This window comes from Battus philenor, unplaced genomic scaffold, assembly GCF_028537555.1.
Source record: "Battus philenor isolate CCGP_79_NKW_IND1 unplaced genomic scaffold, ilBatPhil1.0.hap1 SCAF_10, whole genome shotgun sequence".
Lineage (NCBI taxonomy): Eukaryota > Metazoa > Arthropoda > Insecta > Lepidoptera > Papilionidae > Battus > Battus philenor.
Genome location: NW_027181662.1, coordinates 5,152,622 through 5,176,329, shown reverse-complemented (window position 1 = coordinate 5,176,329; position 23,708 = coordinate 5,152,622). Strand labels below are relative to the sequence as shown.

Here is a 23,708-nt window from a genome sequence, read left to right as displayed (position 1 = left end):
GCCTTTTAATTTTTTTATTTGTAGATTAGTACTCAATATGTTATGTATTACATAAATAAGAGTTGCGATCGAAAATCGCGAGTTCGATTTCCGAGATAAAATCTTAAATAATTCACACTTTGTGCATTAATTACATAGGATTGCCATTGCTTTTGAACTAGTTTGCAGAGAAGGAGTAGCAGCATCCTCTGCGAATCAAAATACCATACTGCGTTCACCAACCTGCCTGCTAAGCGTAAAGATTATGGTATATACTCCCTTAGATATTTTTGAAGGAGGCTTGTGCCTGCTTTGGGTGTATATGAGCTAAAACGACTGACAATATCTACGTTATTATAAAGTAATTTATTGTAAATTACCAAAAGATATAAATAATGCTATTAAAGGTGAATTATATTTAAGGTATAAAAATGTTTACGTTGCATTTCTAACTTTGTTTAGCTTATGTGTTAGCTGAGATAACATTTTAATGTAAAAATATAATGCATCGAAAACGTATAAAGTAGTAACAAGCAAACGACTAATATCCTACCGACTAATATAATATAACCTTAACTGTGTTAAAAAATAACTCTGACATCATTAATGATACCGACTCTTCTGTAAAAATCAACGCAACAATTCTCCTGTGCCCTTGGTTCGTCCCTTAACTATCTGGTTCTTATAAAAAACGTTTACATTACAATAATAAATTTTCAACAATAAGGCGATTTTAAAACGCGGCGACGCTTACATATATTTCGATGAATTGTTTTAATTATTACATCGATTATTTTTTTATAATTATACGTTTAATATTATTAACAGACGTGTTATAGCAATCTTTTAGAGAAATATTTCTGTACCCATAATAATTATAAATTCATATATCTCTTCTCCGATCAGTGTTCGTATGTGTTAATACATACTTGTAAGTATGTGCATCTCGTTTTGCGAATTCTTTCATGGCGCGTGGGAACGAAATGCGCTTGCGCCGTTCCAGGAACGTCTGCTTGCAATTCATCATAACGTTTTGTGCTATAGAACAACCGCAAAGATGTTGCAAAACTATCACACGCTATAACCTTTAACCAATACGTTATGTTATTTTTCTTTTTGGTTAAAATAATATTTATTTCATGTATTCATATAATTATTTATTTTGGATCGTGTACAGAGATCCCCTATATACGTCATTAGTCTTGATTAAAATTACAATAAGATTGAGCTTTCCTATACATACATCCTTTCAATTTAAAGCAAAGAGAGAGCTAAAAACAAGCCCGTTTTAAACCTTTAAAACAGTAGTAGAACAATTCATTCCCAAATTTTATAAATGTTCTTTAAAAGTTTTTTTTTTTTAATGAGCATCTTAAATTTATTACGTGATAGTTTAGAGATATTAAATGGAAAAGCAGTGTAATACAGTAACCAGTTGCCCGCAAATGAGTTGCTAGGTTTATAAAGTCCAGAAAAATGTGTAACATCTTCACTTACATTATAAGTAAATAAATTACGCATAATTAATACAGTTTCACAGTAAGCTAAATTACTTTTTACAATTTACATTAACTACATTAAAAATAATCACCTACATATTGATCAAGTAATATATTACCAAAAAAAATAGTACCAAAAATATTATAATATAATATATATATATTATAATATAATACAATAAATTTAGTCGACTTTTTCTCATAATCACTTTCACAAAAATCACATACACACGAAAAGAAATTATGTTTTTTTTTTGTCATTAACAAATTCCTTTTGGCCCTTGGCATTTACACCTTCATAAAGTTTTAGAGCAATGTAAGGCGTATAGCTAAACTTTTCGTTAATTAAGCTCGAAGACTCTCTCGGGGATTTACGCTAGGGTAGATTATTTTTTCGTATTAGGTGGTCGCCAAGGTCTTAGTTATTTAGGTAAATGTTCATGGAATGACTGCGCAAGAGCCTACGAGAGTGGATCGCGTGGTAGGGGCGTTACTCGTTTAGCATTCCGACTTGCATCCTTGGGCACTCTGCGTGTGAGGAAGGAGCCTCAGTAAAATCGATTCCTAATATTGAATTCCATTGTCTATATATAAGAATTTTAAATATCGATTTAAATCTCACTAGATTGAAAAAATGGATGCCCTTTCAATCTAGTAAAACTGTACGTAGTGGCCCGACCCAAGACTTCCCAGGGAGCGCTCAAGTTTTATTACCTTAAAAGAGGTTTTAATTTAAGCGAAAAAAAATCCATTAGTAATATATATAATTACGTTACAATTGAAGCTAGTGTTGGAAAACGTAATTTGGTTTATCTATAATATTTAGCTACGCAGACATTTTTAAATATCTTTTTCCTTTCATGGTCCTATATTATTCTTACTCTAAACAGCAATTTTGCTTTGTTTTTTTGTTTAATTGCTTCATCTTATTCGCGAACTTCACTAAAAGTTAAGAACGAAAGGGTTTGTTAACGAGTTTGCTCCCCCGTCTGCCGTCATTGCCGCGACAAATTACATAATAAGATTGATATTATACCAAGAATATAAAAAGATTAGTTATTAACGTTTTTTTATTAAAGGTTCGTATCATTCACAAATGACCCCGGTTATACCAATCATCCAATTTCAATACATGCGTACTCAGACATTATTCAATACCCGATTATTATGTTTACACTGTTTCCTTCGCAGAAACCTGTCGTTACGTCTTCGGTGCGTCAGGTAGAATACATTAAACGCCGACATAGCAATACATTGAGAACAACGTGTAGTTTCGGAATTAAAAGTTTAAAACTCAAATATACATTTTTGTCTACATTTCTGACAAGAAATCTTTTAATTAATAATAATAGCTGCTTTAAAAATCGAAACACAAAATCATCTTATTGAAAATTTCAATATTTTAGATAGTTGAGTGTAAGGTGTGTTTATCGAACAGTGGTGACCCGGTGCTAGAGGACTGAGACTGTTGGTCGTGGATTCGATTCCCGAGATACAATTTTATATAATTCACACTTTGTGTATTAATGATATGCGATTGCCATTCTAAATAAATAAGTTTCCAGAGGATGTGTAGCAGCGTCCTCCCATCATACATACCACATCACCATTTTTCTTATTGATTTTATTAATAAAAAAAAACATAGGCCTTTCGACTGCGGAATTATTCACCACTGAACATAAAACGTGCTAAGTCACTACCTATTTTTAAGTAAATGGTTAAGAACTATATTTATTAGACCTATGATTATTTATTCGTTAATTCATTGCGTATTCTTTCTCTGTTTCTTTATTCTTTCTGAGGCAAGTGGCAAGTGCGATCCAAATCAGTTTGATGTTTTTATTTATTATATCATTATATGTATAATATGCATTATATCTAATTTATTATAAGTATATAAGCAAATACATATGTATGTATATCTATGTATGTTTGTATATATGTATGTTTTGTACATGTTAACTATCCTTTATTTATACTTGTACTTTTTCCATACTAAGGTTATCGGTAAGAGATTGCCTCGTGTGATTTGATCGACCACTGTACTTTTTTTGTTTATTATTATTTTAAATTATTTAAATATATCCTAGTGTGTGTGTAAAGAATATTAAAAATAAATTGATGTATTTTTTATTTGATTTTAGACGAGAGTGCGCGCAGGTGAGCTGTGGCCAATGGACAGGCCAGAGGGCATGCCTGTCATCCAATCATTAGAAGTGATGTGCGGGAAGGATCATATGGACGTGCACCTCACATTTTCGCATCCCTTCGAGGGCATCGTGTCATCAAAAGGTAATTCTAAATAATTTGCACCGCGGCTCGTATATTTCATTTTTCGCACAAATTACCTTAAGGTGCTTATTTTCCTCCATAAAGTGCCATATTACGATGTACGTTGTAGTAACTTACGTAAATAATAAATTTACACTGGTAATAACTAATTTTAAAATAAAGCTTCACATGTTAAAATAATTTAAAACTCATAATAATACTGGCAAATTAAAACGACCGAAATAAAACAAACTAAGCGATAGTGCATTGTGATATATAAATGTACTGTTGTTTTATAGTTAGTCATTTTAAATATCTTCTAACAATTTGCGCCGATTATACATATCTTGTATCGTGAACACCAAAGAGGTTAGAAAGGTTTTGTTTAAGGAGGTCGCTTTAGATTTTTGTTTTAAATTAAGTTAGATTTCCTATTTGTTCTATTTTTAAATAATAGTTTTGATATCATGGAATCGCCGTGTGTTTTTATTAGAAATATTGTAATATTAATAGTAATGTATAACTCTCGCATGATAAAATTATTACATGAATATGCCTTTTTTAAGTTGAGTTATTAATTTCTAAGTTTATTGTGTAAAATAAGTAGATTACGGAAATTTTAATATATATATATATATATATATATACACGCTTTAAGTATTTTATAATATATATATATAACACGTATGTATATTATAATATATATATAACACGCTAGTGTGTATATATATATATATATATATATACACGCTTTAAGTTTTAAATTTAGTTTAAAATTTTAAGGTACGTTTCGAATATTATTTTTTACGCAGTTGGAATTATGGCTACAATGGCGGACACTTTTAAATGTTTTTATGATCGTATTCTTTATATTGTACAGCCACATAAAGTTAACACATAAAATTGGAAAATATTTCTTCAACATAAAATATGTCATATTTTATGAGACCGATAATATAAGGAATGAATTGTACCATTTTTTAAATGATAAATGTGTTGATAACAATTCCAAAACTAGTCAAGATTTACTTCGTATTAGAATTATTACGTAGTAATTATTCCGGATAGAAATATGTTATGATTACTGTATTTGGGTATATAAGTTTCATTATTGGGCTTATAAAAATTGTTTTAAATCAAAATGTATCATCATTTGCAATAATCGTCGCTAAAACATTATTTGGTATTTTAAAATCACTTTTAATATACGTAATTACTGTTAATGAAATGCCAAAATTGATACCTTATATGCTATTTTTTTCAACGGTAGGTGATTAAGGCGGTTTATATTATAAGCAGAAAATTTTTTGACTTACTTTGGGCGATCGTATTAGATACATACTAATGTAATTTCATTCATCAATTCTTTGCATCTTGTGACCCAATATCAGTGACAGAATTTTGAATATTTGTGACAGAATATCAGTCATCTGACATTCAGTATCGTTAGTTACATTAGTTTGTATCTTCAGTTTTAAAACAAAACGATAATAAATGGTATTAAAGTTCATTTTATTATATGAATATTTTTTATAATTTAGGTTATAATCAGCACTGTTTATATACGCATATAATTATTTATTTAATTAATTTGAAGACGTCAAACGTGTAAAATAAGATCCATGAATGTAGAGTCATCAGACTCAAAGCGACTGCACCGCGGACGGTATTCAGAGCGCTACTAATTGTGACTTGTAATTGCTGAGGTTTCACTAACAACGATATGCGCCGAGTTATCAATTCTGTGTGCGTTCTAGATGAGATAAAACCGTTTCAAAGAGTACACATCTCGATCTATTAGCTATTTGTACAAATTACCACTCGTTAACTATTATAACTTCCTTTTGTTACTGTTTAATTTAAAATTTAGCATATACTGTAGTCAAGATTTACATAATTTTGATTGTTATATTAATTTTATTTTTTAGCTAATGCCACGTGAAATAAAAAAGGAGACGGTTGCCAAGACAATAGGAATGCCCATCAATCTCTCCACCGAGAGGCTTTCTTCGTCGGTTCGATTTTGTTTGTCGTTTTTTTATTTCGTTCGAAGGGTCTTCTTGTGAAATGATTAGTTTCTTAATGGTTATCGTTGATGATATAAATTCAAACGATACGTCAAATATTTTAATGCTTTTTCATTTCAATTTTAAGATTAGATTAAGAAAATAACTAAGATTGTCTTAAAGAAAACCTAGTGCTTTATGTTTCTAATTATAATTTGTGCAAGTCCTTAAAAAATAACAATGTATCCTCCATAGATATCTTTGGAGAAGGCCTATACCTTGCAGTGGTGGTCTATGAGCTGAAACGATTAAAATTGATTGTTTATTAAAAAATAAGACAAGACAACATCTTATGGGCCAGCTAGTTGTATAGTAATAAAAATATTAAAGCAACAGACTTTATGAATATACAATTATGTCGTAATACAAAATTATTTAAAATTAATGTTTTAAAGGAATTTTTTCACACTATAGTTGGAATTTTTTTTAAATGTCGTCCATGTTCTTAATTATTCAAGACCCCATATACATATCTTATAATTAATGAAAACTAGGTGAATTTTTAACTAGGCATTAGTAGGCGGCCAGATTTATTCAGTTCAGAACCGTTAATAACAGTTAATTAGCTTACATTTTAGTTTTTTTTAACGTTTATATTATCAAAATGGATGCGAAAGAATTTCAACTTTCGTATAGTGATGCAATTAATTAAATTTATGTTTTAACAATTCGCAACACGCGATATAGAGCTAGTTTTCTTAAGAATAATATATAAATCAATCAGAATGTTGTCAAATGTGAGTTTTACAAAAAAAATCTTTAATATTACCTACTAAGTGACGTATATCCAAGCAAGTATTACTGGTAACAAAGCCTTTTTAAATTATTGTAGAGTTGTTTGAGCGTTGTTCGCAAGGATTAAACTATGTTTAAAAGGAGCCTTGAATTTAAAACCGACACTTTGTCAAAATGCCATGTGATAGTTAAACTTTTGAATAAATAATTCAAAACTTGATGTGAAAGAAAAACATATATTCATTCTCGTTATTTAAGCAGTCCACTTTTGGACATTTAGATATAGATATCCAATAGGACACTGGTCCTACTGGTCCACTGGGAAGCGGCCAGCTTTCAGCACCTTCCGACGACCTTAATTAGGTAATCTGATCACGTCGTGCGTGGATGTTCTGCGCTGGGCTTTCCAGTCCTTGGTCACCACCCCAGAATCTTTAGGCCTCCAATTTATATTATTATCATTACAGTAGCGGTGTCAAGAAAAATCATATTTCTAAAAGATGTTCGCCTGTCGCAGTTCAATAGGAAAAATAAACTTACTATGATTATGAACAAAATACGTTTTATATTTGGTGCCCAGCGAGTATTTAATTACTTTAGTAACAATATGATTATATTTTCATTGTAACTCTTTATAGTATTGTGTCTTATAAACCTCTATTATGTTTAGTTTTGTTCCATATCAAAAGAATTTGTTGCATAGGGTAATGCAAACCTTCACAATCAAAATATGTTGAAGGTGATAGTTAACATGTATGGGTAGTAATGAAAATAAAATACCTTCAAAAGAAATGCAGTGAAATATATTTAAAGCATTTTTTTTATATTTTAATAACTCGTTTCGTTTCTTAATGAAAACATCAAAAGAAATTAAGCCATTTTTATCAAACCGTTCTCTAGTTTTGAGTTTAGCAGCACATTGGGTGGTTCATTTATTCTAGGAATTAAAAAAAGGCATTTGCGAAACTTCGTGTCTACATATTATATTATATAATTGTAGTTAAATTGTTATTGTGACCTTTGTATGTTCTCTTAGTTATGTTGTGTTTTTTCAGGACAACATGGCGATCCTCGATGCGTGTACGTGCCGCCTTCCACGGGCCAGACTTACTTCTCGTTTAGGATCGCATACGCTAAATGCGGCACGAAGCCCGGTGAGCGTTTTTTATTAATTTCTGTCAGCTTATTAAAATCTTATCTCATTGTCTCGATCTTTAATATAGTTTATTTATCATTTTGTTACCGTCTCGAGGTTTATTTATTATAAACGAATTTTAAATAAACGAAGCACTTTTTTTAAACATACATTCATAATCAGCATTACCAAATATATATAAAAATATACTTTTTTGTACTAACTTATTATTATTTCGAAAGAAGCAATGTATTTAAATTTAGTTATTATTATCATTGACTTATGCCACTGAAACGTGATCTCTCACTTTGGGTTCCATTGGCAAAGTCGTTGAATGAGTCACGGAGAAGGCTACATTCGGATTTATCTACGATATCGAACCAGGAATGGTGAGATTCGTTGACGAACAAAAGTAATTTGTAGTGGCGGTGGGCAGACTTCATAACGCACAAAACTGATGGCCGCTAGTGCCCTAAGGTTCTAGACATGGGGCCACGGATCAGTAAGCACAGCGTAGGATATCAATCTAAAATGTGAATAAACGACATTGTTAATGTCGTTGGAAGACGCTAGATGCAGACATCTTCCATTCGAAAGAGAATATAGGGAGGCATATGACGGAGGTGCATAACCGGTCGTGAATAAAAATTCTAATGAATAAAAACTTTGTGTCCAAATATTTTTTAAAACAGAATTTTTTAATTGGATTCAGTGATCTCGATATTTAAACAAATAAATAAATAATGATCTTATCCAAAAAAATATATTTTGCCGATTCGCCTTCCCGTTTGGTAAAAGGTTCGTTATCAATTACGTAATAATATATTTTAGAAAAGTTTTTTTTTTGGTTACGGAGATTCATCCATGAACAAAAACAATAAATATACTGTAATTACTTATGTTACTTTATATTTATTTATTTATTGAAATTATTCAGTTCCGCTCTAATGAAGGCCACTAATGAATCAAATCTCGCCACGCTTTGATTTACCAAAATTGACCGCGAATTATTAGTGTGAAATCTATAAATACATCTGCAAATGCGTAGCATGTGAGTTGTGGCAATTAAGCTATAATGTTTATATATTTATTTTAACCAATGACAGCGTTGTGGAAAAAACTGATTAAACTCGCTTATAGAATTCAAATAGGACAAGTTGCAAGCGGTGTGCATCCATCGTTTTCAAACAATCTTAACGAGGTCATCTTTCCATCTTATAAGTGTGACATCCAAAGCTGTGCCTTCCATGGTCTCCATTTCAGGCTTTTAAGGCTCCAGCGGCTTTTCTGAACGTTATGTGTTCTGTCCACTACCACTTCAATTTGCCACACCGCTGGGCTACATCGAAAACTTTCATTCGTGTCCAGGTTTCCATATACATACATACATACTTATTTATATATATATATATGTATATATATAGATGTATATATATATAAATAATTATGTATGTATAAAATAATTTTTTAATTATCCTCCTTTGTTTTTTTCTTATGTCAATTTCGTAACACAAATATATATACAAGTATATTAATCGATATGTATATATATATGTAGGACGGAGTTGACTATATATTATATATGTATGAGTTAGAATTCTACCTAACCACATTGGAAAGCCAAATAACATAATTTAGTGTGCGGACGAACATTTGCATACTCGTAGAAGTTCCAACCCCCACGGGCAAAGTTTAGAGGAAAAAGAGTTTTTAGTTCTTGAAGTCAGGCTAATGTTTATAGAAAGGTTTAATAGTTTGATGTTATCTCTTGTATCCTTCGTTATAGCGATCAGAATAATGAACAAACTTACCAAGCAACGTGGATCGTTGTTTTAAATTTTGGAACGCATTTTATCGATATGGTATCATGGGACGTGGTTAAAGTTATGGCCAATTGATAATAAGATGATTCAAATTTTAGAAGAGGTTATAAATAATCTGTTTATTATAGTCTGTTATCGGTTCTTTCTATATGCATAAATCTGTCAATTTTATACTAAAACTTATTATGGACCACACAAATTCAATTAAAATTAATTACTGAAAATGTTGACTTTTAATTATTTATGACTGTAATTAATCACCGTGAAATTTAAATATAATCCGTCAAGCGGATATCGTGAGAAAGGTCCTTCAACAAAATTGATTGCAAAATGAACATCTAGAGAGTTTTATTGAAAACCACCTTTTATTTTAGTTTAAGATACTTAAATATATTTGTTATTAACAATTTTAAATATAATACCTCTGTAAATATATATATATATATATATATATATATATATATATATATATATATATATATATATATATATATATATATATATATATATATATATATATATATATATATATATATATATATATATATATATATATATATATATATATATATATATATATTTTAAGCTATAAATATCCAAGTGTCTATCAATGTATCATATTTGATTATTTTAATGAGACATCACTTGTGATATTTCCTAGTAATGTTCGTGGACATTTTAAATAAAATACACAAAAGGACGAATGATTTTTCTTGTCAGCTCTTTTATTTATTTTAACAAATTTGGGATACCGAAATGTAAATTCGAAGCTAATGTGTTATTAGTTCCAGTAAATTATCCGCTAATAAATGATACAGGTATGAAAATTGTAAACACTGACATAATTCAATACATAGTGCAATTAAATAAAGGTAATGTCAATCAAATAGAATATTACACATATTAATAAATAAAGTTGTTTAAAGATTGAATCGGATATCTAAGTGATTAATTTTCACATAAAGATTTTATAATAGATCTTTCAAATCCATAAAGTGTAAAATAAAAAATGTCGATATCCGACAACTGCACATTATTATTAAGACTAGCTTGTAATATGCATGTATTTAAACTATAGAATATTTTGGTAATTGAAGATTAGATTTTTTTGAATGCCGAAAGCTCGAGCGGCGAGCTCTGAGTCCGACAAAGCTTTAGAAGTCAGAAAGGCAAATAGCTCCCAACAAAAATTGAATATCTTCGGGTATTGACTTTAATAAACGTACCTGACTACCGAGCCCAGACCTCAAACACCGAAGTTACTTAGGCGGAAGTTCGGTGGAATTACTAGGGAGGAGACTTTGGCTTGTGTTGACACTTAAATTGCATTGAGTATTCCTTGCTCAAGGCTGTTCAAGAAAATCGAACCTCGGGTTGATCGGTAAGCGTTAGCGCGTTGATTTTTCGAAGGCAGTCGTGGGAACCACAGCTTTTGAAATAAGAGAAATAACACAAAAATAAATAATAGTAAACAAATAGTACAGTGCATCTTGAATTACACAGAAATTAATTTTATCTGCACGCTAACAGACTAGTCCTTTGATTCACTTTTATAACATTTACAAAACCAAATATTAAGAAGATACATGTCATTGTCTTAAGAAATCTTGCATGCATTAGAGTATAGATTGAAATTTTGCCGCTCTAAAATGATACAATCAACTTCTGTCGATAAATTGTTGTGAGAAAGCGATGTTTAATCCTTCGAAAGTTTTGAAGACCGAAGGAGCGACACGTTCGTCGTAGTCGCATTAAATAGAGACATTGAATTGAAGTGAAGAAATACCTCGTTGCTTTAAAGCGAGAGACTTCCTAAAAAGTCGATTGATATATGGAGTCGGTGTTTCGTAAAAGGTTCTACTCTTGTACAACCGCGTCATTTGTTTTATGGCCTCATTAAAGTGCACGTACGCTCGTGCACCGTCCGTCCGGTCATTCACGAAAATGTTCAAAGATTTTTTTGTTGACTTTCGCGTTTCGTTGGGACATCATTTGATGAGATTTATTGCTCGGACATCCCTGTTTTCTTGTTTTTACATTATTTCTTTAAACGGTTACTGCAATAAAATTGTCTTTTCTCGCAATTACGGTTTTACATTATTACATTACTGCAAGGTAAATACGTTTTATAAACTTGACGGCATCCGTCACATTTTGAGGGTGCAATTACACGGCCAGACTGTTTTTACAGAATTTATATTTAGGCGCTATGTATTTTCAGTTAACTTTTATATCTGTTCTTCTCTTTTTTAACATGATTATTTTAACTATACGAAATCCTCTATTGCATGTAGATCTTCAATTCACGATTCATAAATTTTAATAGGACAGGCTGAAAACGGCCTTTATACAGTGTCTTGCGACGTCCATAACAATGTCGTCTGTCGACCTTGACAGTAGACTTTCTACACTTCACGTGCGGATCTGTGGTCTCCGCTTCACGTTCATTTTCTTTTATACATATATTCGTGATATTCCTAATTTAAATTAACAGGCCCCCCGATTTCATTGCGTATTGTCTGGTTCTATGTATGAGCGTGTTATGTATATGAGTTTCTACTAAAATAATGAAAAGGTCTGGAGAACCTGATATTCTCTGGAAAAGTAGAAGGCAATAGTGCAACTGGACGCAGCCTTACACAGTGATTCGATAATATTCATGTAACACTCGAAAACACAATGTACGACGCCAAACATGTAGCAACAATCAGTATCAAAGCACAAGTCATGACACGAGATAATGAGAATGAATCAAGGAGGAGGATAATATGACTTTTGTAATAACTACTATCTTCTTTATACGATTTCAGCTGTCCGTCGTACGCTTCGTATGGCCCACACTTATTACTCTTTTATCACACCTTCCGTGGGTGTGATTAAAAAAACTAGATATAAAATCCATCTTGATAATTTTTAAAACATTGGCCAAAATATTCTGAACAAATTTTATAATGATAAGAGTTTTAATGTATGTATTTTAATAAAGCACCTCTCAATCCCTGTTGCGGGTGAAATCCCGTAAAATCCGTTAGTATTAGCTGACCTCTACACGGTAATAGAAGTATTACCACCAAATTTCTAGTCTAAGCCTTATCGTTTCAGAGATATCGTCGTCGAGTCTAGTAAATATATATATATATATATATATATATATATATATATATATATATTTGTAGTTGAATGTTATACATCAACACGGAAAAGGTATAAACGCCGGCAATTTGTACGTTTGAAAGTGTAACATTCTCTAAAAAAAATTCTTTGTAATATTTCGCTAACTTTTTATGGATTTAATTATTTCTGTGTTCATTTAAGCACGACAAATAAATCTTCACTAACTTTGCTAAGTGTTAAAGCTACGTAAAGCTATTTAAGTTATTGAGGACTTGTCAATATGTTTACGACTATGATAAATTACTATCTGGTTTAATTTACACAAATGTCAAATATGTTAAATGATGGTATTGCTTATTTATAAAGACAGTGGAACGCTAAAACCTTTTACGATGCTGTGAGCGTTCACGGCTTAACGTTGTTTCGTGACCAACTAATCTATTGAAAGAGATAACCTGGCCTGTTTAAGTTTGCCTCCCATGACCTATGCATTCACTTCATACTCAGAAAAATGTACAGCTTCATATTTTACACACATATCTTTAATACATTTTTACATTAATATTTATAAATCATTAACAAATTTAAATCGTTGCTGTCAAACGTTTGTCACATTTATAGGTAGTGCAAATTAGTTTTTAAATTGAATATATACTTATACCATTATTATTTATGTCGTCAATTTTATTGCCAACTAAAACCTCTCGTGATTATACGTGTATGTTAGCAGAGTTTAATAAAATTAAAAAACTTCTCTCAACAGTTTCTTCATTAACAAAGGTCGTATCCATCTTGAAACGTGCTGACAGAGTCGATGAAGTTGCCAAGCTATCTCATTCTCTATTTTTCACAGAACAGTTGTAATAGAGCGTCTAGCTATCGACTATACTTGATCCGACCAACGGGTGGTGATCTTCTTCGTAATCTTTTACTTTCTTTAGCAGCAGTAGTTTGTTAAAATTATCTAGTATTCTGCAGCCGATATAGCCAAAATAACTAATAACTTGGTAACATATCGTAGAGCATCCAGCCTATATTTTAAAATTTGAGTTAGTTGAGGGAAGTCATCTTGATGTGTTTTGCTGTCCGTACATTCAAAGTATCAATTACTAACACCATATTCCAAAGCCTCAATTCTATTCCGGTCTGCTGCACAAATCGACAATTTTTCGGAGCAAGAATATTGACAATATTAGCGTTCTTTTCATTCGTTCGTTCCTAAGTAATAACACATATAAATATTTTTTAACATAACATACTTAATAAAAAAAATCTAATAATTTACATTTTTTTAAATGAAAATCGATCATGCCTTACATACACTAACAATAACGTAATACTTGATTTAGGATATAGTAAAAAAGGTCAACAGAGTTGGCTATGTTAAATAAATTGAATTTTCAAGATTGATGTCACAAAAACTCACGGCCCTTAAGATTTATTGGATATTATAAACGCAAGCTTCACTGAAAATAATACTTTCACCCAAAAAAAAAAACTTTAACAAAGGATTAGGAAGCGTATAAAAAATTATGAATGATTTCGTTGAAGTCCTACTTAATTTATGGCGTGACGAAGTAAAAATTTCAATGTTATATTTTTTTCCACGTAACTGACAATGGTATATTTCGACAATATGGAATAAAAATATTCCGTTTAAACGAAATTAGTATTTGTCACACAATTACAGAGGTCCTCAATAACAATTCTATAAAACGCATTCGGTTAGCGCCTGTTACTCGTCGGTCCCATTTCAACAAAGTAAAGTGAGTTTTTCTCGTTCCGATTCCTAGTTATGTCCTCTATGGCTAGTGTATGTAACGGACAGAGAGGTCCGCTCTTTCCGCGAACGTAGAGCGAGCATTGTTTCTGAGAACCGCCACCCGGCCGGACCGCATAACATAAGCGTGTAAGGCGCATTTTTCCATGATAGCCCGCCTCACAGACGCCATCCCTGAATCCAGTACTCTAAAGCATTCTCTTCCCGAACAAACTCTGTTTGCAACACCGTAACGTTTTCGCACGAACCTTGCTATGAACAGCAACTACTTATAATATATTTTATGTCGTTAGTATCAATAATATTAAAATTAAAAGGCAGTTATATCGTTTTGTGTTAATATCGTCCTAATGTACAGCAGCATCGGAAGAAAGGCAATTGAAAGCTCTTAAGAATCATTATCGCTTGCACAACGCTCACCGGCAGACTTGCCTTCGATCCGCGTTCTCCTGACCACTTCCACTTTTTGTTTGAGTTCATCCGCGTATAGCCCTAGTAATAAATACAGATTAAAAATACACTTTTTTATTTTAAACATTAATTATTATTCTGACAATAATGTAATTAGACATTAAATTAGTTTACTATTTAAATATACATTTAACAATTACATACTAGATTGCAAAATAATTAAACGCCAAATAACATTACATGAACCTAAGTATTGCCACTTAATAATCTAAGGAATGACGAACTTAAATGCATGTACTCATAGTCATAGCAGTACTGCTAATAAGGAGTTATCCTCTTTTATTCAATGGTATAGTTTAAATACATTTTAAATTATTTTATTTCGTTTTTTTATGTCAACTTCTTAGCACAAATATACAACCGGATGGTCTCTTGTGCTAACTTCTAAGATTGTAACAATAATAATCAATATATAAATAAAATTAATGTATGTCTGTCTGTGTATGTACTCAAAAGATTCAAAAACCATACATCTAATCGCCGTGAAAATTTGGTAAATATATATTCTATTAGATAGATCCTCGGAAAGGTTTAATAATAATTAAATGCATAGCACAGCAACGCGTGAATGGGTGAAACTAGCAATAAATAAATTAAATAAAAATTACCTTAAGTTATTCAAGTTTGTCAAAAACCAGTTGTAGTACTTAATGTAAAATAATTTATTTTTCTTTTACAGATCTTCACGGACAGTTTTATGAGAATACCGTGGTGGTACAGTATGACAAAGATCTATTGGAAGTATGGGATGAGGCGAAACGACTTCGGTGCGAATGGTTCAACGATTACGAAAAAACTGCATCGAAACCTCCGATGGTCATTGCGGATTTAGATGTAGTACAATTAGATTTTAGAGGTGTGTTTATTTTAATTTTTGAAGGCTGCTTCATAAAAAAAAACTGAAAGTATCTATAACTGAAATAGTATATAATAAAGCCTTCATTATATGTTATTGTATGTTTAATCTTTTTAAATAAATTTTATTTAGAAAGAAATGAACATTTGAATTAACGATTTGCAGTATGTATTTGATATTATAAAAATTCAAACATGGTATTATTAAACTTAAAAATAAATTTTAAAATTCGATGATTTACTAATAAAACAGCATACTCTAGAAGCGTATACCTTCAGAAATATAGTAACTAAAATTAAGTTTAAATGAATAGTTAAACTAATTTTCAATTTAAATTTTAGGAGACAACGTTGATTGTTGGATGGAGATACAAGCAGGGAAGGGTCCATGGGCGCCACCTGTTTCCGGTATCGTACCACTGGGCTCAACCCTCACTCTAGTTGTTGCGATCAACGACTATCGAGGTAAACTTCCTTTATTTTTTTATACATTAAATGTCTTTGCAGAGTGGTCGTGGTCATAGTCCGTTCTGTCCTAGTGCTCCCGCTGCTCTCGCTATACTGCGCCATGTAGCTAGGTGTTTGACGGGGTGAGAACTTCCAATTATTGAGTTTTTAGAGGCAGTTTTAATTACATTTAACATTCTTTATTGAGTATGCCGAGTAATACATATACGGTGTCATAATAGTGAAGTAAAAAGCGCGATGGGTGGTCTTATCACACGAAGCAATTTCTTCCAGACAGTTCTCGTATGGAAACAGTAAAAGTATAAAGAACGTTAGTTAAAAGTTTTAATAAGTTTTGTCTATCTTGTTGTAGAGTGTCTATGAGAGCTCGTGCTTTCCAATTTTCCTTGCACCACGAAACGTTCGATTGAGTTCTCATTACGGGTGACATCTCCAAAGAACTTGAGGATTCGTATTTGCAGAGTCGACGACAACCTCTCTTTTTGGGAAAAATGTATTGCTTTAATTAGCAACTCTATGTGTTTTTGTTTTGGTGGCTGTATAAAACAATGAATATAGTGCATATTACTGAGCTTTCTTTGGTGATAAAATTGTTACCAGTTTTAGATAAATGCGGCATATTTTCTCTTCTATATTAAACACTTAAATTTTTTATCATCATAGTATCAGCCGATAGACACCCACTACAAGGTATAGGTCTCTCCCAAAAATGGCCACGGTCTTGTCGTAAAACTTATTCCATAACTTATATAACTAGCAGCGCCGATAGAATTCGTACTATTAAAAGTAATTCTGTTGCAGTGCAGTAGAAAGTGTAAATAAATAAAACGTATTTCAGATTTATAATTTTATTTGTTAATTTAATGTCTTTATGATAAACAAGAAATCCTTACAGATATAAACTTTGGTACACTGAGCCGCGCACTAATTATTAAAAAAGCATCCACAAACATCCGATGTGTATATAATTAAAAAATTAAATAAAGCAGGGTTTTATATATATAAAGCAAGCTCGACGAGGATGAACCAATTCATCATGTTGATTATGACACTGGGTGGAGAATAATACACAGGTTTATATAAACTTTAATTTAAACATGATTATTTTTTTATTTTGTTATCATATACATACTTTTTTATTAAAATAATTAAGGCGGCGTCTTCTTACTTTTTAATATGAATCCCATGCTGGGATCGTGCGCTCAAAATAAAATTTTTCATTGCTCGTTAACATAGGGTTAGTTGGTTGTCGAACTTAACTAGCGATTAGGGTCCTCAGATTACAATCAATTTGTCAGTTAAATTCTTAAGATGCCCATTATTTTTGTAAATTATACATCATTATGTATAATCGATTATAGCAACTTAATGTACAAAGATTCGACCATATTGGGCACCTTTGAGTAGGAACAGTATGAGCATTTCGCATATTAGCCCAAGCCGTGGTCCCATCTCGATATGAGGACTCCCTTGGGAGCTTTATATAATATGTGCATAGCTTAAGTATATACCATTTGGCGGCATATTACAAGACTAAAAATAATGTGATAAAAGTTAATTGTACTCTTTTAAATCAACTACAATTGTAGCAATATTACAGAACTAATACAACATTAATGAATTTTAAAACATAATTATATTTAACATCGTCATTTCATTCTTAGGATGTCCACTGTTGAACATAGGCTTCCTCCATAGAATTCCAATAGGACCGGTAAGAAAAAGACTGCATTCAGCGCTTTTCATCGATCTCAATAATTTCATCTGTTTGTCTCGTCGCCCTACACTGCGCCTTCCGATCCTTGGTTTTAGCAGTCATGTTTTCTGTGCTATGTAGTTTGCCTATTGCCACTATGGTAGTCACTTTTGTATCTAGAGATGAACTGATTAGATCTTGTAGAAATCTTGGGCATAGCCCTCTCCATACATTGTTGAGCGATTGTGAGTTTGTCCACAAGATATGTAAAATGTTATTAGTGTACTGTATGAAATATGAGGTGTTATTTAATTAAAGATTATATTCTACGTATAGTTGTCAGTTCTCACGTATACATTTACTAAGCTATTTAATTCCAATCTACAGAAATATTAATAATATAGTTTAAGAGACAACTATAGATGGTACAATTTATAATTTTTTTCTGAAAGATGGCAGTGTAGTCGATGGAGTGTATTATTCCTAGTGCGGTAATATGATGACAGTAATTAATTTAAAAAAATATTTAGGATGTCGAATGTAGATGTTCTAATTTTAAAATATTACTAAGGGAAAAAATACTTTCGTTATTAAATAGTGACGTAATAATGTTGAAAAGGTTATAATGTACATTTTTTGAAAATAAAAATATGAAAAGTTCTTTTCTGTTATGGTCTGTACTATTGGCACGGTAATCGTAAGCAGCGGTAAATTTTTTGTGTAACCGTGTATAGGCCTATTTAGATATTTTACGTTGTTCATCGGGCGGATTCTGTTGCAATAATATATTGTAACGAACACCGTTAGACTTGATTGGAGCCAATAAAATACAGATACGCTGTAGGTGTTAATATTTAACTGTCTACATTAAGGCTATCTTATATTTCATTAAACAATCATACCTCGATTTTATCTTCTTGGTAGAAACAAAATACATACATATAATGATAATAATAAAAACACATTTTAATAATAATCTTCACTAATCATAAGTTCTTAGTTTCGCTAGAGCCATCTTTTAAGCATATTTAATGCTGACTTCCTGAATTCGAATTAATATAAAAATAGTTTTATGCTTACAGAAATTATTTAATTAAAATTAATCAACGTTTATATATTGTAGATTTTAAACATTACACAAAATAATTGTCATTTTTGTTACGGTTAGAGCACGTGTGTATTTGTACGTGTGTGTGCGTTGGCGTTGTGAGTGTATGTGTATATGGTGTGTGTATTTAATTGTATTAAGAAATCATCTTTTTTCTATTAATTTAACTGTTCACAAATAAGACAATATATAAAATAATAAAATTTCGATAAAAAATCTAAAAATAATGTTAGAAAATATATACATTTTATACCATTTTCTTTAATTGAATCCATGCAATAGTTTGTCTGGAAAAACTTCGTCGTTTAATTAATATTTCTGCCAGATATTTTACTGTACATAAACAAGTTAATTAATTTGAAATTGCGCTACTATATTTCGATAAATATTAGTCACCGTCGATAGACGCCCACTGTAAAGCATAACTTCCCCAAAGGGATTTGGCAATCGTAGTGTATTATTATAGTACACAGAGGACCCTGCTGCCCATTCTATGAAAACTTGTTTATGTTCAGTGGCAATCCTATATACTTAATGCACAAAGTGTGAATTATATAAGATTGTTACCCGTGAATGGAACCCGCGACCTACGATCGCATGTCTCAGTCCTCTAAAACTTGGCTAACACTGCCAAAATAATAAAGAAATAAATATAAAAATGAATAACACGTAGTGAATTTATATTGACAACTACATACTTACATTTTATTATTTAATTTTAGCGGGTCTAGTCATTAAATACATGGTCAAAATGTTTGATTAGAAAATTTGATTTGTTAACAGACATGAATAATTCTATTTTATCATCTCGAAGTATAAATACCAAAGATATAGTATAATTTTAATAAATTCGACGGATATAAGCATCGAAATTATAATTTAACTGCATTAAAAACTAAACGAATCGTAGAAAAACTTACGATTTTGATATAATGTTTTGCAATTTCATAAAGATACTAAGTTATCAACATTCATACATACAACATTCACTATATGTTGTGTGTATTGTTTGTCGACAAATTTTATAAGAACATTTTAGCTGTTACCAGTAAAATAATTTAGATTTTGAAATAAATGGTTTTCATTGTGTACTATTATTTACTATACATACTTACTTTCTTTTCTAAACATACAAAAGTGATAAATCAAATTGAAATAACTGCGTTACGTAACTGCTCGCTCATATTTCTTTATAAAAATAAATATGTTAACAATGTACATAGGTATGTATATATACTTTATAAAATCAAATTGAAATTCACGAAGTTTACTCGTATAAACTCGATATACAGGCTCCGAAATCTCCGAAACCGTCTCTAACAGGGTAATAATAGTGTGTAAACAGTGTAACGGTACGTAGAATAGTAAAAAGTAGACTGGACAAATACGTTCGAATGACTTAGCTTAACGGGCCCGCGCCGTGCGGGCACGGGTAAGGACTAGACGTGGCGTACGTCCAGCCGCTGTTCACAAGCATTAATAACGATGATCAATGATTTACACTCTAAATATAATTAATAATGTAATGAATGAGCGTGGGATTATTCAACTTAAAGAGTTTATGAAGTCATTGTACTTATTTTAAACTTAAAAAACTTGCTAAAAGCTTCTTCAATTTTCATTAAAACTGGTATTAAGTATTAGTTAAAAAGTTTTGTCTTCACATTAACGGTTGAACAATTATTTTATCCCATAAACGCCGCGGTCATTGTTGGTTGAAAAGAAAATCAAAAAAAGTTTCGTTCTAGAAGATAACTACTTTAAAAAAAGGGATGTAAATTAGCTATTAAATTATTTACATTTAATAAGGGTGATAGTAATATGCCAGCAGTGCAAGTGTATTTAAAAAATATACGATGAATGTCTTCATGAAACTTGAAAACGAAATATAAATTGAAGCTATAGGAATTACTAAAATATATATGGTATTTATTTGTTATTTTTATAAATATTACTATAAATAATCTATTAGTTTGAGAAATAAAAATATTCATCTTTATTGTAAAATACACTACTTATTTGTTTAACCTTACAATTCTTTTATCTATACGTAGTCTGTTTTGGACAGATATTGTCAAATATTTTTCAGGAACCTCCGTTATAATTAATATAAATAAACTGACACCCGCTTCGAAATATTGAGAATATAGCTCAGCTGGCATTGTTTTCATTAAACATGATATTATTTTATTTAAAATAAAAATATAGATTAATTTTCGAAAATCACTTTGCGGAATCGAACACTATATTGAGAGAAATAATTTTGTATGAAATTAAGACGTGTATATTGTACCAATTTATTGACGGAATTATAGTAAAAAGTATTTATAGTAAAGTAAAAAGTGTTTCACAGCTTGTTCTTCAGAGAGGTTTTAATAAGGTTTAGTTAATAAGGTTAATAAAGTTAAGTTACAACTTAATGCCAATATCGAGTATTGAGTGTTTTGATACTGTTATAAATATTCCAGCTTTTCTCTTTAGTGTACGTGTTTTGTATTCCCATTCAAGTAATATTGCATGTGATGCATGAACTAGAACCTAGATTTACGAGGAGGCTCTCGAGCGTTATGTAATACAGATTTAAGCTAAGCCTTCTCCGTATTCTGTTCATTATACCCGTGGCATCTGTTAATGGCAACAATACCAATAGATAATCTAGACCGAAAAAAAGTAATTTGTTGTGTATATTTACGTCACAATATTGTAACTATTTTAATTGTATTATCTTTATTTTTAAATATTTGTATATAGGAATCCTAAAAATTAGAAATTTCATCGTTACTGGACGTAGATTTATGACGCTTTCAGCAATATTTCCTGCCCTCGTTGGTCCTGTACGACGTTTACGTCCGTCTAAACCACCGTTGTAAGTTCTAGTCACCATTTCACTTTTGAACCTGCCATAATGTAACATTGTAACTTGTTTGAAGTCGTCACGTAAACGTTTTTAGGTTATACACCTAAAGATAAAGTTCCGCATTGTCAATGGTTTTCTTTGTTGTTTTCTTAACGTACATAAATATTTAATATTTGGGACGAATATCTCTTCAAATTGCAGATGGCTTATTATATTCATAATTCGGTAACATGTCAGCTAACAGCTCATATAATGTTAATAATATTATAACAATTACATGGAGTGCTTTGACATAGGTTAAAAACTTTTTGAAGCCTTTACACCAATTTCCAATCAACCTGTATAATGTGATCAATCTCTCATTACAAAGACTGCATGGACAGATAATAAAAAACAAATAATTTTAATATGCAATAATCCGAAGTTAGAAGACACTTTTTATTAGGATATATTCATTAGGGTTATTTATTATTTCCAAAACCAATGATTTTTTGAACACATTAATTGACAATAAATAGCTAAACATTCAACCTTTCGAGCTTTTAAACCTATAACTAATGGCTTTAAACAAGGTTTTCTTCTATATATCTCTAAACGTGTATGTTTATATGACTGAGATTATGTTATTAGTATAAACAATATTGTTGTTTAAAGTAATAAAACACAATAGTTTTAAGCAAAATTCTTGCAAAGTAAGCATTGTTTAGTACAAGCGAACTTAATGAATGCTCACGGAGAGTTTATTTCTGTATTGTGGCTGCTTACATCGCTTGCATTTATGAAATATTTACTCATTTATTTCCGTCTACGAGTATGAGTAGGTTGGACAAGACGGCGGCTTGCGGCTTACTTGCGTTATTTAATTAGTATTCACTTAACATTTAACCAGCTGTGAACACATGATGGTTTTACGTTTATTATTTGCAAGTGTTGTTAGACAGAGGCAATGAAAATTAAACTTTAAATTCCACTTTGAGCTTGGAAATATTTTAATGGATATATTCATAACTATCCTTTTAGCCGGAGGATGGCCACTGATGAATATAGAATTCTAATAGTACCGGTGGGTACCAGCCTACATCGAGCTTTTTCCTACAAACTTAACTAGGTCCTGCCTACTAACTTGCCAGTTACTCGCGTCTACGGATCTCTTCAATAATGTTTCGGACTCTCAGAGGATTCCTGAGTATAGTGGCTAGTTAAGTGACTTTAAGTTTGCCAATACGTTCCGAAGTAACATCAGATAATCCACGTTTCATAACTTGTCATAATCAAAGCTTAGATCATTGAATACCAACTTTATATAAAGTAATTATCGTACAAAGAAACTGTGGAGAAAGCTTGAATTACAAACAGATGAGCTAACATAAAAGACTAACTATTTTTAGAGTACCTGCGCATAAACATTTGTAGTCGGTGGCCATACTTTTACAAGCAGGTCTAGTTATAGAGATCTTTGTAATGTGTGTTTTTCACAGTAAGCATATACTTCAATATGTCCATAAATGTAATCTATTCTTATAAAAGAGATTTCTACATATATACTAATTCATTACGTTATCTCTGGACTTGATAAGAATATTATTTTATCCAATAGAGCTCAGTTACGAAAGAAAGTTCCGCCTGAAAAGAGCCGTTCATTAAGTTCGAGAATCGGGCGACTGACAATGTTATATATAAGACTAAAGTTATAAGTCTGACACAAAAAATTTGTTTTCAGGTGAATTTGATATGCGAGTGAAGTCATGTGCGGCTTCGGATGGTTCCGGCCATGTAATTCAACTGTCTGACGAATACGGATGTGTTTTGCGTCCAAAAATGATTACAAGGTAATAAAAAATTATAATTTT

General features: G+C 31.1%; 1 protein-coding gene across 1 annotated transcript in view; it reads left to right on the top strand.

Annotated features, from left to right (window-relative positions):
• The window catches only part of m (miniature), a 56,890-nt gene that overhangs the window by 29,822 nt on the left and 3,360 nt on the right, over nt 1–23,708 (top strand). Inside the window, exons 3-7 of the mRNA XM_068768514.1 lie at nt 3,624–3,771; nt 7,607–7,705; nt 15,554–15,730; nt 16,072–16,194; nt 23,579–23,687. Of these exons, the coding sequence (XP_068624615.1) occupies nt 3,624–3,771; nt 7,607–7,705; nt 15,554–15,730; nt 16,072–16,194; nt 23,579–23,687 (656 nt within the window). The remainder of the gene's footprint in view (nt 1–3,623; nt 3,772–7,606; nt 7,706–15,553; nt 15,731–16,071; nt 16,195–23,578; nt 23,688–23,708) is intronic.